Source organism: Aegilops tauschii, chromosome 2 (genome assembly GCF_002575655.3).
Source record: "Aegilops tauschii subsp. strangulata cultivar AL8/78 chromosome 2, Aet v6.0, whole genome shotgun sequence".
In the NCBI taxonomy this organism is placed as follows: domain Eukaryota; kingdom Viridiplantae; phylum Streptophyta; class Magnoliopsida; order Poales; family Poaceae; genus Aegilops; species Aegilops tauschii.
In genome coordinates, this window is record NC_053036.3 from 302818617 (window position 1) to 302834603 (window position 15987).

The following is a 15987-nucleotide window of genomic DNA, read 5'->3' on the forward strand; positions in this document are numbered from 1 at the left end:
TTATTTTATCTCGTGTTCCCGCGAGATCTATTTATCCAATCTAGTACAAATTTATCTATCTTTTACCCGAGAGGGATTGACAACCCCTCTTAGCGTTGGGTTGCAAGTATTTGTTCTTTGTGTGCATGTACCGTTTACATAGTGTTACGTGGTTCCCCTACTGGTTCGATAACCTTGGTCTCATCACTGAGGGAAATACCTACCGTAGTTGTGCTGCATCATCCCTTCCTCTTTGGGGAAAATACTGACGCGGACACGAGTCATCACGTGGTTCCATCGATGGCCCGGTGTGGCCCAGTTCCAAGGACTCGTAAGCAAGACCCTCGCGAGGGCCCCCGCCTCGCGAGGCGAACGACACCAAGGCCTTCCGAGGAGCGGCTTCCCGAGGCTGCCTCCCGAGGAGCAGAGATCTCTATGCAAGCACCTCACCTTGCAAGGCGCGCAATGACGTGAGCCATGATGACCAATGCCAGGCGGGTGCCAGCGGGCGCAGGAGAGGACAATTTTCTCTTTGGTGCTAAGAAGGCATGGACATACGAGGGTTCCCAAGGAATCCCCCAAAGGTTTTTATTCCAGTGCAACAAGACCAAGACCACGAGCTCGGCAGGACGGATGTCATCGCCGAGCCCATCACCGCGTCACGACCAGAAGCTTTGCAGGCGAAGACCACCTTTCGTCAGGATAAGATGTACTCTTGTCCCCTTTCAAACTGGCCGTTGTGGAATCCCTTCCCGCCTAAGCCATGTAGGAAGAGGACCAAGGCCACTATAAAGATAGGTTAGACTCCATCGTGGAGGGGAATCGAATCCTTTGGCCATCCAACCGTTCGGCCATTAAGCTCTCCCGAGGCAGCTCACCCTTGTACTAGTTCATGCTCATCCTCCTCGCGAGGCAATCCACCGCAAAGCAGGAGTAGGATTTTACACCGCAAGGTGGCTTGAACCTGGGTAAACTGCTGTGTCCACTTCTTCTTCCCGCTTGCTCGAACCCGACGAGGCCAAGCCATGAGGCAGTGAGCTTGGGGCTGCAGCTAGGCTAGATCGTTCGTACACACCCCAGGGTTCGAACCTTGTTTGGGTCCACGGAGCCCTGATTTCGACAGTACTAGTCGTAAAATTCGAGGCAGTTATTCCCTTGATTTTCTCCTTCTTATTTATTGGGTGCATGATACCTAATTAGAACGAGATAACCGCGCATGCTCTAGCGTTGGTTGTCATTAATTACTAGACCTTTTTTTCGAAACTCATTAATTACGCGTGCACCTTCGACAGGATCCAACCGTCTACCTACACCCTAATGCAAAACATCCTTGACGAAGTTAGGCTGGGCTTCGGCTGGTGCCAAAGGGTGGCCAAATTCACTTTTGATCCACCTTGAGTTTTGTATTTTCCTATGCTTGCTAGCATAACCACCCTCTATGTGTGGTCGTGCCTAGTCATTGTAACTCTATTCTATCTATCAATGCAATAATACGCAATTTGCCTATTCACGAAAATTAGAGAAATAGTATTCACGGAAGTAACTCCATAAATGGTGCGTGCACCTTTTATTGTTTACGTGGACTAGGACCAAACCCCAAGACCTATGGCGTCTCATCCAAACGTCAAAATTTATGGCATTTGGACTTTTTCATGTTAGCGCCATGTGGGCAAGTGTGAGCCAATGTGAAACACCGAGGACCCTGACGTCTTCCGTGCGAACCAGACGCCAAGGATGTTGGGGTGATAAAAATAGGGTCAGAAACGAAATTCTTTTTAAAATAGGATCAATTCGTGATTCAGTTCGTCAAAAAGTTCAAAACAAGAATTTCGTCCGCTTTAATCCGCTTTCGCCTTCCCCTGCTCACGTCTTCTCCAAAGCGCCAGCCCAGCACAACAGAGACAGCCAACCCGGTCCCAGATTTACTACCGAGTACTCCCTCCGTTCCTAAATATAAGTCTTTTTAGACATTTCAAACGGACTACAATATACGGATGTACGTAGATATAATTTAGAGGGTAAATTCACTCATTTTGCTTCGTAAGTCACTCGTTGGAATCTCTAAAAAGACTTATATATGGGAACGGAGGGAGTAGTACTATACTACTAGTACTAGTATACAGGAGTATTTCTCAAAAGGAAAAAAAAAAGAAGGGAAAAACTGGTATACCGGAGTAACTCCAAATCAAATCCATCTCCAGCTGCAGCAAAACAAAAACAAAGGGCAGCAGCTGCCGAGCGAGCAAACCACCACCAGCTCACTCGCGCACGCATCCCAGATCAGAGATCCCATCTCCTCATGGCCACCGCCGCCACCGCCTCTGCCCCGGCCTCCGCCTCCACCTCCGCCGCCTGCGACGCCCCCTCTGCTTCCTCCTCCTGCCCCGCCGCCGTCTGCCTCGTCCCCTTCAGGTACGCTCGCTCTCTCACGCTCAACCTCCTCGCTGAAACCCCGCAAGCAGGGGTAACAATGTGCTGCTGCTGCTGCTGCTGCTGCACAGGTGGTGGGCGGGGGTGCGGGAGGAGGCGGCAGAGGAGGGCGGGGTCCGCTACGCAGCCACGCCGGCGGCCTCACCCTCATATTATGGCCTCAGGCTCCTCCACAGCTTCCTGCACCCGGATCTCGTGCTGCGCCTCGACCGCGGGGAGTGCCGCGCCAGCGCAACCTCAGGAGGGAGCCGCAGCTACGCACTCGTCCCGGCGGACGAGCTCTCGCGGGCGCTCGCCAGGTCAGTCGGCGTCACTCCGCATCCTCGTTTACTCCTCGTTTTTGTCTTGTGTAACAACTTGGATGCAATAATGCTCGAGAGGGAGAATCTAAAATGGTGGTGCAATCGCATGAGCTGGCTTGTTGGTAGATTCAGCTCTAGTAGTAATGCGGTGATAATGGTAACACGTGAGTCTCATGCGCTGACTATTTTGAATTCCGATCAAGTGCTTACACTTTTAACTTAGGGCATTCAGTTAATTGGACTTCCTCTTATTGGTTAATTCGGTTACATAAACAATATGGATTGTCAGGGTTGAAGCCTAATTACTCAACAAAAAAATTGGAATTTTCTTTTTTTGTTTCCTTTCCGTAAATATTCATTTTTTCAATAAATTTACAGTAGATAAACCACCTACTATTTCCCTACAAAGCTGAAGCACCTAATAAACCAATGTATTTAGGTTCAGTTTTCCAGGTTGTTAAGTGGCTGAATGGAACCCTTTATTTTTTTCTTAAAGCAAAAACATTACTTTTTTGTACATGTACATATAGTTGTGCAGTATGTATATAGAAATTTTCATAAATATATAGTTTTATCTGTGGTTTACACAAAAAAACAAATACATGGATCAAACAAATATGTTACCTTTTGCCGTTTTAGAGGCATAGATTTGTCTGTCTGTGTATACTACAAATTAACATATTATTCAATAAAAGTTAATAGATACATAGAATACATACACACAAAAGGGCAGCCCGGTGCATGTACCTCCCGCTTGCGCAAGGCCCGGGTTCGACCACTTTGGGTCCTTTGTACACAGCCTTTCCCTACATTTCTGCAAGAGGTGGTTTCTGTTAAGCTTCATGCACTAGGCAATGCAACCAAAAGTCCGAACTAACCTTAGGCCCTGATACCATGTTAAGCTTCATGCACTAGCCAACGCAACCAAAAGTACAAATTGATGGAAAGGGCTAGGCAATCCACGTATACACTTCAACACCCCTCTCAAGTGTGATGCGGGAAGTCAACACGTGAATAGACTCAAAAGGTATGGCTCAAGAGGCCTATACGTGGACACAAAGAGGGGCAACAACAATTTTTTGATAAATTGCGAAAGCTTGGCCTTGAACTCAAGACCATAGGCCCTGATACCATGTTAAGCTTCATGCACTAGCCAACACAACCAAAAGTCCGAACTAATGGAAAGGGCTAGGCAATCCACATATAAACTTCAACAATTTCCAGGACTCGAACCCGTGACCTCATGGTCACAAGGCAACAGCTTTACCGCACTCCCCTTCACACACACACACACGCACGCCCGTGCGCGCACCCACCCACACGCATAAGCGCACGCGCGCACACACACACATCCTTGAAAAATATTGATTACCATTTTCGTATTTTTGAAAATATAGTAGAGCCCGTGAGCCAAATTGCCTCTCTCTTCGCTATTAACATGCCATGCTTGGCAGGGCTGGCCGAAAAGCTCGAAGCTCGTGAGCATAATGAGCGCTCGATTGTTCGGCTTGTTTCGGCTCATGCTCGTTAGTTAATGAACCAAACTGAACAGTGTTTTTTGCTCGTTAAGATTAATGAGCTTAACGATCGAGCAAATGAGTTTCGTGAGCTAACTCGTTTAGCTCGATATTTTCCAATAGTTTGAGTCTAAACTACTTCAGGCCAGTAATTCTTAGCCCAGCCCACTTTGGCCCGCAGCCCCGCACTTCTCCTAGACCTAGGATCCAGACACCAGCCGGCAGGAGATCCCCTCAAAAAAAAAAAAACCCAGGCGCCATTGTGAATTTTTGATGGGATTCTTCTATGTACTGTCTAGTTTATTACCTTAATGCACTTGTTTAATTTGTGCCATTGTGAATTTTTTATGGGATCATCAGTCTCTTTTGTGTAATATATATGCCATTGTGATTTGTGAATTTTTAATGGGAACATGGGATTCTTCTATGTTGTTTATTACCTTAACGAGCACTTGTGAACGTTCGCGAGCATAACGAGCTCATAATGAACCGAGCCAAACAGAGGTTTTAGTTCGTTAATATTAACGAGCATATCGATAACGAGCTTAACAATAACGAGCTTAATGATAACGAGCCGAAGGAGCCGAGCTGCTCGTTAATCCAGCCAGTTGCTACTCCTGAGGTGCTTGTCTTCCTGGTAGCATGAATGCTCAAACTGAGCTAAACAGACTAAGAGCAACTCTAGCAGATCCCCTATCCTAAAACTTCAAATTCCTCTCCCTAACCCTTTTGCCTATTTTTTAGGGAATTCATTGTTGCTCAGCTAGCAGATCCCCTATAAATTATTTCCCTAAAAAAATTTGAACACAATTTTATCACACAAGTTCATTTCAAACACATGTTTAATCCACTTTGTTCCATAATTAACAACACTATATTCTACCATACTAGAGTAGTTAATTTACCTAGTACATACTACTACATCGCCATTAAACTAGCTAGATTCATCAGGACATATAGATAAATTCTACTTCTAGTCTTCTACTCCTCATCGGAGGAGATGTTCATCACCCCCACACCGGAGGGACCGGCCTCGTCGTCGTTGGCGGCTGGCCAAATGCATGTGCCGTCCAATGACGCGAAGATCGCGTGGTTGTCGGCGATGATCTTCGGATTCGCCGTGAGTGCCTCCACGGTTAAGGCATCGGCACGCTCGGTGTCAAGTTGCGCCTCGGCATAGCACCAGCGACGCTCCTCCGTCATCTCAGCAAAGCGGGGGTGCTGCTCATCCACCTTCATGGCTAGCGCTCATCGTTTGGAAGTGGATGCCGTCGCCCCTGGCCGCCGCGTCCACCACCTTGAAGCGGCCGCCGGCGAATCCGGCAGCCAGGTCTACCGCCATCCCCTCCTCCTCCTCTGAGATCGTGTCTGGAGAGCTCGGAGGTTCGCCGCGGCGATACGTGCTCGGTGACGCTTGTATTAACTCTTCTATTCATGACCTTGCTCTAAGTCTAGAACTTAAGGTTGCTAACTGTGATATGCTGATGAGTTCGGCGCCCCCTCCATGCATAAGTTTGTTCTGGGTTGCTATTATAAAATCCTTTTCTCCCAAGCATGGATGCAATAAACCTTGTGTAGACACTAGATAGCCATGTATAAATGACGTGCTCTGCATCCTATTTGACCTACATATTTCAATTTTAGTAAGTAGCATAAGTATGAAGTATCATCTGTGTATTGTCCAATGGAGCCCGTTGCTCTATAGGAAATCTTGTCTGACTACATTTTCTTTTTTTCACAAAAAGGTGGTGCGGAATACACATGGGCTCACCGTAAAACCTTCTGGTCTGCAGTTTTCATTCAATCACTGGGAGCAATTCATTTTAAAACCTCTTTATTAATGATAGCCATCTTTGTCAATTAGGTGCCTTGTTGGCCTCAATATGATCAATAATTTTGATGAGGATCCTTGATGTGTTATGTTTTTTTAGGAACATAGCTATTACTCTTCATGTTTCTGTATCCATGTTCATGTTTGGGATTTTTCATTATAGATAGATAGGGCAATATGAAGGGGATTCTTGGCGCAGTGGTAAAGCTGCTGCCTTGTGACCATGAGGTCATGGGTTCAAGTCCTGGAAACAGCCTCTTACAGAAATGTAGGGAAAGGCTGCGTACAATAGACCCAAAGTGGTCGGACCCTTCCCCGTACCCTGCGCAAGCGGGAGCTACATGCACTGGGCTGCCCTTTTTTTATAGATAGGACAATATCTCCTTAACAGCATAACCGGATTGCGAGTCCATTTTTTGGGGATCATTCTGCATCAGGAGAGCATTTTGTACGTTGAACTTAACCAATTGATATGGAAGTGTCTAATATTTCACTTTTCACCTGCTCACCCAAAGTTAGGTTAGCTAGCCCCTGCTCATAGATTGATTTTGGCACGTGCCATTTCTATTTGCTCTCAAACCTGGACTCGCCTTCCATTGATGACTCTGTAGTTTATACATGATTAGTGGCTCAGTGCGTAGAATTTCCTCATATATACATGTCTGTAGCTAATACCTACACACTTTCCATAACTGAAGTGCAATGCTTGCATTTGTGTTCTGTACTGTTGTATTGCTTGTGTCATACTTCTTATTCATGAAGTTATTTATAGTTGGATGCCAAAGATAACTCTCATGTTGACCATGCTAATTGGTGAAGTATCCAGTGAAAACCTGAAAATTCCTTCGTTGGCCGTCAGATCTATAATGGACGCCATGGATCAAAGGAGGGATCTCTCGGCATCCACTTAAACGCCATTAACAGATAACCCCTAGGGATTGCCTTACCCAACTCCGACCTAACTCACCCACGTCCATGGGCCGCCGGGAACGCCACGGCGGCTCCGAGACTTGCCGCAGCGGCCACAACCATCGGAGACGCGGTCGCGCGCCGTGTCAGAAATCCCTCTCCTCGGCGGGTAGGGCTCCTGAGGAGGCGAGGACGCCGCCGGGCGGTGGGGGGAAGACGAGGATATCCGCGGCGTCCGAACAGGCAGCTTCGCCGACGACGCAGACCGTGTGACAGGGGAGTGTACCGCGAAGGTGACGCGCACGCTGGTCGCACCAGCCGTGGGGATGAAGTAGAGTGGCACCGTGCTACCAGGGTGACCAAGCTGCTGCGCCGGGTGACGGTGGGTGTGACCTGCAGTAGCCGCGTCCATTACAGTGGTGTCCGGATGCGTCGACCTCGAGCGGCAACACGGCGGACGCGGGCTGCCCCCATGCTACGTAGTTCTCTGAAGAATTGTACCTCACTTTCCAATTTCTCTACGAAACATTCAGCGCAGCCTCTGTTCTCTAAAGAATTGGAGTACATGAAATGTTGAGGCTTGTGCACTGATATTTGCTAATCTGTTAGTGCTGGACCTGTGCAACTCCCTGTAGTTTTTGAAGATGTTCGTTGAACAAATTGAAAAACCTGAAGCATCTTGTTGTACACACTGATTGTTTGGTGGTGATGATCATCAAATATGCACTGTACAGTACATGTACCATTGCATGAGCATCTCATAGTCTAATTTGCTAGGACACCTAGCGCTGATGGGGATATGTTTTGTCTGCAGAAATCGCTGTACGCGTGAGCAGCAATCTATTTTTCTATGTAATGCGCCATTAACCTTAGAGTACGAGCTGGTGAACGCTGCCTAGTGATTGATCTATGTCTTCTCTTGCATATATACCGGACAGCTTACCTCTAAATGGCTAGGAAGAGCCCGTGGCATGTCAGGGGACATAGGTTAGCACGAATAAGGATTGGCGTCTAGTAATCTGAAGGTTGAGACGCAACCGGAGGAAGGTGAGCGGCAGCCGACAGAGGCCCTGTCACGGCCGACGGAGCGAAGGGCATGGCTTGAGTCGCCACCGATGAAGGGTCCGTTGCTACCGGTAGAGGGAACGACATGGCTCGAGTCGCCACCGGAGGAGGGCCCGACGCTGCTGATGGAGGGCTGGTTGCTACCGGCGGAGGGCAAGGACTAATAGCCGCCGGAACAAAATTCTCCATTGCGGCGTGGATTGGAACGTGAACCGATCCCAGGGATACTCAAGAAAGATTTTTACTACTTGATGATGGATAAGTTAGGGGGTTATCTGCTAATTGTGTTTAAGTGGATGCTGAGGGATCCCACCTTTGATCCGTGGCGTCCATTATAGATCTGATGGCCCATGTAAGAATTTTCAGATTTTCACTGAAAATCCATTTTCACTTGATACTTCGCCCTATTAGTTTGACATAATCGTGTCATCTTGTTTGTCTGGGTCGTATCTACCTAGGGTTCAACTTGCTACTTGACTAACTTCATCTTGTCATGTCCTTAGCCCCGAATTTCATCTCTCTTTTCACTTTTCTTCTTCAGGCAGAACTCCAGTTTGGCATTGCATAATAAACATTCGTTTGCTGAAGACAGTGCTGGTGCTTATCCTTTGGTGCTTAGAATTTCTGTGCGTGAAACAAGCATTTTGACTGTTAAAATCAGCAAAAAGGTAATACTATTTGAAAAGCAATATACGACTGATCGAATTTCCTAATTTGACGATGATTCATTCTGTTTCAGGATAATCCAGTTGATAACTATAAGCGGGCAAACAAGATGTTTAACATTGATTCTCAACCAGTATGTTGCTGCTTGTTGCATTTCCAAGTTTTGGAAATACACTTCCGTTAGTGCGGTTTACTTAATGTTTCTGTATCCAGGTTCATGTTTGGGATTTTTCAGGGCAGACAAACCTAATATTGATGAATGAATGGAATAGATCACATCAAGACTATTGCCATTCAGAGCAAGAGGTAGTATTGGTTGGCCATGCATCCCCCCCCCCCCCCCCCCCCCCCCCCCCCCCCAACCACACACACAAATCTGTTGATACAATTGTTTTTACATGATAACATTTTAACATTGAATTATTATTCAATAACCTCACTCTGATTTCATAAGGTGTCCACTAGATCTACCTTCTTATCACTTTCTTATCTTTTTACATGTGCAGAATCTTCTAGAAGTTCAAGTCTATGCAATGTCTGATTCCTTAACATTCAAGATTGGCGGGACTAGCATGAATGTTGATATGTCCTGTGGGAACTTTGGAAGAGTTAGCTCTATGGGGTTAATCGGACTAGAAAATCTCGGAAATACTTGCTTTATGAATAGTTCAATCCAGTGTTTGGCTCATACAACAAAACTTGTTGATTATTTCCTCGGAGATTATGACAGCGATATAAATCGGACAAATCCACTTGGACTGAATGTATGCAGAGTTTGTCTTGAGCTTTTGTTTATTTTATCCAATTAGCTAAATATTTACTGACGCTTCCATTTCCTAGGGGGAACTTGCCTTGGCATTTGGAGAATTGTTGAGAAGTTTATGGACGAATGATCGAAATACAGTTGCACCACATAACTTTAAAGCAAAGATTGCCTGCTTTGCTCCTCAGTTCAGTGGCTTTAATCAGCATGATTCACAGGAGCTTCTAGCTTTCTTATTGGATGGCCTGCATGAAGATCTTAATCAGGTAAAATGCAAACCATATGAAGAAGCTAAGGATGCAAGTGGCCGTCCGGACGAAGAAGTAGCTGATGAATATTGGAGGAACCATTTAGCCCGAAATGATTCTGTAATAGTTGATACCTGCCATGTAAGTTTAAACTCCTATTCTCTGAAGTTTCACTTTCTCAAACAATTCTAAAAAGAAAGTCTTTGCTCCAACCCTTCAAGATATCTATACCGTTTCATAAACAACAAAACAACGTATAGTAGATAGTGTTGAAAGCAAGGTTGAAAAAGATTGCATAATTCAGCCGCTTAGGTACACCAGGGAGTGATTTTAGTTTTAGTGGGCCTTCTTGTGCCAGATATACCACATGAAGTAGAGGCAGAACACATTCTGCACTTCCTTCCATACCCTGAGTCCGCGAGCTGCTCTCGCCGTTACCACCACCACGAAGCACTAGAGTTCCGTCACCCTTTTACCTCAGCACCTCACCCTCCACCATTCACCCTTCCCCCTCACTCAACCTGCTGCAGAGGAGCACTAAGAAGGTTTTGGCGGTCAAATATTTTTTACATGGCTGCCGGGCCAGATCCTAGGTTGGTGCTTAGGTGGCCAGTGAACACTCGCCTGGCACCTAGTGCCTATTTGAATGTTGGGTTGAAGTGCCCATATACGTTTGCAAAAGAAATACTCCCTCCGTCCGAAAATACTTGTCATCAAAATGGACAAAAAGGGATGTATCTAGAACTAAAATACATCTAGATACATCTCATTTTATTCATCTTGATGACAAGTATTTCCGGACGGAGGGAGTACCAACAAGGTTTGACTTGAAGACACTCTAGTCGATTCTTATGAATTTAACAGAAGGACATAACATGAGTTGCTCTATTATCTTTCTATTTTTCTTTTGAGAAATTTAAATAACCATTTCTTGTGTATAATTTGTTAGGACATTGCAAGCTCAACTATTTTGCACAGAAGAACTCAATTTCTGTTGTTAATTTTCTTCTGATTTTCTGTTTGCAGGGACAATATAAGTCTACATTAACTTGCCCTACCTGTAATAAAACATCTGTCACTTTTGACCCATTTATGTACTTATCTTTGCCTGTACCTTCCATGGCAAAGAGGACAATGACTGTGACAGTTTTCAGCACTGATGGTAGCAGAGAGCCATTCTCATATGATGTCAGTGTGCCAAAATTTGGCACTCTTAGTGATCTTGTTCAGGCACTGAGTGCTGCTTGCTCACTTGGAGGCGATGAGTCCCTGCTGATAACCGAGGTATCTTTTCTTTCTCCTTCGGTACCTGTACAATGCTACAAACCTTCTAGTCTAGTTGAGCAATACAAGTGTTATAGGTCTTCCACTTACTGAAAGTGACTACACAGGTATATAATAACTGCATCATCCGATACTTGGAGGAGCCTTCTGATTCAGTGTCATTGCTGAGGGATGGAGATAAATTGGCAGCGTACCGGCTACCAAAACAATATGAAAAATCTTCACTTGTGGTTTTTACGCACAAACACTTTGCTGAGTAAGCACTGTCAGTTACATTTCTTCCTCAATTTTTGTTTAGACTTTTTTTTGGCTAGAATCTTTGTTTAGTTTATGTGTGATAATGTAGCTAATAATGTGGTTTTCGTGGTCTTTATCACTCTTACACTTTTTCTTGGCACCATTGAATTCAGGCATTCTGGTGTTGATAATTTTGTAACTCCACAAATGAAGGAATTCGAGGCTCCACTGTTGGCATCACTTCCTGAGGCAGTCAATGGATTGACTCTTCAGGAAATCTATCTGAAATTGTTGAACCCGTTCCGATTTTCCAAGATCATTAGTTCATCTACTGATTGTGGAAGGGGCGACAGTGACTGTGCTGTCTACTCGATGGATGCAGCTGGTGACTGTGCTGTTAATTTAATGGATACAACACCTTCCAGTTCAGACGGTAATGTTCATAGTGCTCAACTGGAGGATGGCCCTGAAAGAAACCAGTGCAATGATAATTCTTGTGAAGTGATGGAAGGACCTAGTGAGACATATTGTGGGGAAGCAGATGTTTCTGACAAGGAGGCACAGACGGAGCAGTTTGGATTTTATTTAACAAATGAACGGGATGATGTTCAGCGCACAAAAATAGAAATGAATGATCTTGATTTACTTGAGGCAAAACCAAACCGGCTACATGTAAGTGTCAATTGGCAACATAGTGCTTCAAAACAATATGATGTCTCAATGCTTAACAATCTACCCGAGATACACAAGCTGGAGGTTATTCCAAAAGGAACCGAAGATTCTGTTGCACTACATGTTTGTCTAGAAGCCTTTCTAAAAGAGGAGCCATTGGGGCCAGAGGACATGTGGTGAGTGTCCCTGAGGAACAAGTGTATTGCTTTTTGCTACTGTTTACATAATGCTGCATTTTGGCATTCCTCTTCTCATTTGTTTTTAAATAGGAGTATTATTTATAAACTTATTTCTCAAGTGTTAAACTGATGATAGCTTTGCAAATAAAACCACCAATGCAAATCTCACGTCGACAATTCTGAATTTTAAGTGTCGTGTTGGGTTCATAACTGAGACCTGCTCTGTTGTGTGTTTTGCTTTTCAGGTACTGCCCTTGCTGCAAAAAGCATCAGCAAGCGATGAAGAAATTAGATCTCTGGAGGCTACCTGAAGTTCTGGTCATCCATCTGAAAAGATTTTCATATACCCAGTTCACAAGAAATAAGCTCGAGACCTTTGTAGATTTCCCCATTAGTGATTTGGACCTGTCATCATATATTACCACCGAGAATGAACAACCATACAACCATTATCGCTTGTATGCCATTAGCAGCCACTATGGAAATATGGGAGGTGGACATTACACAGCAAGCATCTACGTGAGTTCCTGTGCTAGCATATGATATTTTCAACTCCTAAACAATAAAACTTGTTAATGAAGCGTCTTACTGATATTGTTTGATCTTTGTGTAGCAAGAAGGCAAGGGATGGCACAAATTTGATGATGAATGTGTAACACCTATAAGTGAGGACAATATAAAAACAGCTGCTGCATATGTTCTGTTCTACAGACGAGAGTGACGACATGGCTTCTTTACAAAAGCATTGTTCACTGGAGCTCTGGCGTGTCTGGATTTTGCCTATATCATTTGGACAACATTTTGGCACTTGAATCTCTCAAGCCACTAACCCATACAACAGCGTGTACAGATTCAATTGCCAACAGGAGAACAAAAGGACCTGGCTAATGCATTATTCTTTTTTTCCAACCAATACACAGTATTCTTTTCCGTACATGGATTGGGCCCACAGTGTAAAAATGCTTCATTTGAGCAGCAATATTCATTTGCCAAGACTGCGAAGTGATGTAACAGCTCTGTAAATTAACTCCTGTGACATGTTGTAGAGCTGCCACGAGATTGACGCTACAGCCACTCGCCCCCTGTGTTGGTCCATCCATGAGCCACCGGCATGATGAAAAATGCAAAACATATTTTCATGATACCCTGGACTCTGACCTGTCCCCAAAACTCCACTGTTTGTCAGGTAACACGAGATGAATGCTGAGATGAGTGCTGCTGTTGGCCTCTGTGTTTTGACAAATATTCCAACCCCGATTAAGACGTCTTATCTGCATGACATGTCATGGGGTCAGACAAGGTAGAATGCACGCCAGGCCTGTATGTGTAAGGTGTCTTCAGAAACTATTGCTGGGTACAGTGAAATCTTGGTGTGCAAGCTCATACCCGCCCTTTATGTTTCTGTCACGTTTTTGCTGCTGATGGCGATGATATCCACTCACTCGAATAATCAAGTTCGGTTGTCACTTTGCAGTCTTATTTTTGTGGACTGGACCATCCATGCTGCTATAGTACGATCTAACCTAAAGTCGATCAGAATAGAAGGCATAATGTCCTCCACAATTTTTTTTGCGGGATCCACAAAAATAAAATTAAAAATAATAGAAGGGGTAATTGCAGAAAACCATCACATTTATATGGTTTCAGATTACCACTGTAACATTTTTTTTAGAATTTTCTCAGTTGTGATAGTAAACTGAAATCCTAGCTCTAAATATGGTGATTTTTTTAATTTACTCCAATAGAAAGATTTGCTAAGGGTTTAGGAGAAATATCCGAATCTTTGGAACAAAGGACCACCTGCGTGAGTGAATTGACAGAAAGAACCACTTCTGAATTCAAATGTGGTCCTTTTTTCCATTTCACACGCGCAGGTGGTACTTCACGCGAACAGTTTGAAATATCTCAGTGCTATTCAAACTCCGGTTGGGCTTCGAGCTTGAGTAGTTGATGGAGTAGAATTTTTGCGGTGATTACACGGAGATTTAAGTCAAAGTTTGTCACAAACTCTCCTGCGTGTTTGGCTTGATCATCAACCGTTGATGAGACTTAAGGTACAGGGTGTGTAAAGAAAGGCAAGAGAGGTGCATCGATCGTTGTTGGCTAGATCGATTTGATCAAGGTCGGGATAGAAACAAAAGCCTAGGGTTCCTCTTGCCTCCCGCCGGTGCCGTCGCTGATCCGCCCCGTCTCCGGTGGCCTTAGGGCTATAGAGGCGAAGTGGATCTCGGCCCTTATCGATGGGAGGGCTCCGTTTTTTATTTTTTTTCGAGTTTTGTTATGGTTTGTGTCCTATTCATGAAGGCGAGACGGCGGCGACTCCCTGAAGATGAAATAAAGGTCTCCTCGTCTAGCCCCCATTTCGGTGATGCGTCTAGCATTGTCGGCGGTGTATGGAGGTGTCTCCGGCTGATCTATCTTTGGTGGATTTGTTCGGATCTGTTCGTCGTTCGTCTATATTCCTGTGTCTTCAGGTTGAATCCTTCTGATCTACACTCTTCATAGCGGCGGGTGCTATTCTGGTGCGTTGGTTTTATGGGGCGTTAGTACGACAATTTCCCGAATGTCTACTACAACAAGGTTGCCCGGCTTCAGCGAGGGATGGGCGATGACAGCGGCGCGCCTTCGGCTTGCTTCAGTGATTGTAGTCGTCGCTAGTTGGTTTACGGATCTGAATGTAATTTTTATTATTGCTAGTATTCGTTGTATTACATGATTGAAAATGAATAGTTTGAATTTTTTTTTAAAAAGGGCAAGAGAGCCGCTGAGACCACAAGAATGAATGGCTCTGATGAATGATGGGTCAGATTGATTGATTGGATTGGATACCTCCTCATTCAGGTGAAGCAACGGGCCTGGCGTGTCCTCTCCTCCTGATGGGCGACCAAGCATGCATTTGCTACGCGTGCAGCGTTCCTGTCCAGGGCCCGGGCCCTCCCACCGCGTACGACGTATCTGTTCCCCAAGTAAACGTACAGACAGTTCTAAAAAAGATAAAAGTAAATGTACATTCCGCAAGACGTACTACAATAGTTCTTATGAAATCATGTCCACGATGACAATGGTACCGACGCGTACATATATGTACAATCGATGCGGTAACTGTGCCATTCACCCCGATCTCAGCATGTACAACCGGACCCCTCAAACGTCCAATTAAACAATCCGGTCACCGTAAGAAAAAAAGTCATCCAACTGGACCCTCAACTCTGTTCTCATATGCCCGGGCTACAACAGTTCGCCAGACATACTACAACATTTCTTATGACATCTGTCCACGACGACGATTGTATCTCCATGCAAAAAGAAAAGAAAAAAGATGACGATTGTACCTGTGTGTGGATACATGTACAGCCGATGCGGTAACTGCGCCATTCACCAAGCAAACATGAGGTTATACACCCGTTTTCCTCTCCGGGTCCCCGGCGACCGGAAACCCTAGCCACCACTAGCAGAGGCTAGCCTTCCGGCGCCGTCCTCCGACGGCTCCCCTCCGTCGACGATAGATCGCGCGTGCTGTTCATGTAGGTTTTCACCCTACCTCGAGGCGACGGGAGGAACCCTACGGCGCCACCGCCAACTCCTTTCCTCGCCCCCTCGGCGCCGCCAGAGGGCGCGACCGGGCGAAGCCTGGCCGGCGCCGTCGGCGGCGAGGCCTGCTCGTTCCCCCTCCCAGCGGGCCGACGCGGCTGGATCGGGGTGCCTCCCTGTCCCAGGGCGAGGCGGCGGGGTTGCGTGGTGATGGCGCTGCGCGTGGCGGTGGCGCGACAGGCTGGGCGTCGGAGGGCCAGCCGGTGCGTGTAGCGGCGGGGCGGCGAGCGACTGGTGCGGGCGGTCATGGCGGCGGGCGGATCTGGCATGGAGGCGGTCGTGACGAGGCAGGGCATCGGCGGCGGGCTCCGGTG

The 15987-nt window shown here is 45.9% G+C and overlaps 1 protein-coding gene across 2 annotated transcripts; it reads left to right on the forward strand.

Annotated features, from left to right (window-relative positions):
• The first annotated feature begins 2172 nt into the window (after positions 1 to 2172).
• Positions 2173 to 13224, forward strand: LOC109776927 (ubiquitin carboxyl-terminal hydrolase 8). Of its 2 annotated transcripts, XM_020335589.4 has the most exons (12): positions 2173 to 2391; positions 2481 to 2708; positions 8575 to 8701; positions 8773 to 8832; positions 8913 to 9005; positions 9206 to 9463; positions 9540 to 9851; positions 10737 to 10994; positions 11102 to 11250; positions 11405 to 12079; positions 12328 to 12601; positions 12696 to 13224. In XM_020335589.4, exons 1-12 carry the CDS (start codon positions 2279 to 2281, stop codon positions 12801 to 12803), a joined length of 2655 nt encoding a protein of 884 aa, XP_020191178.1. In that variant the 5' UTR covers positions 2173 to 2278; the 3' UTR covers positions 12804 to 13224. The 2 variants fall into 2 exon arrangements, with proteins under 2 accessions (XP_020191178.1, XP_073364597.1); XM_073508496.1 differs by lacking the exons at positions 2173 to 2391; positions 2481 to 2708 and having other exon boundaries at positions 8935 to 9005.
• Positions 13225 to 15987: the final 2763 nt, after the last annotated feature.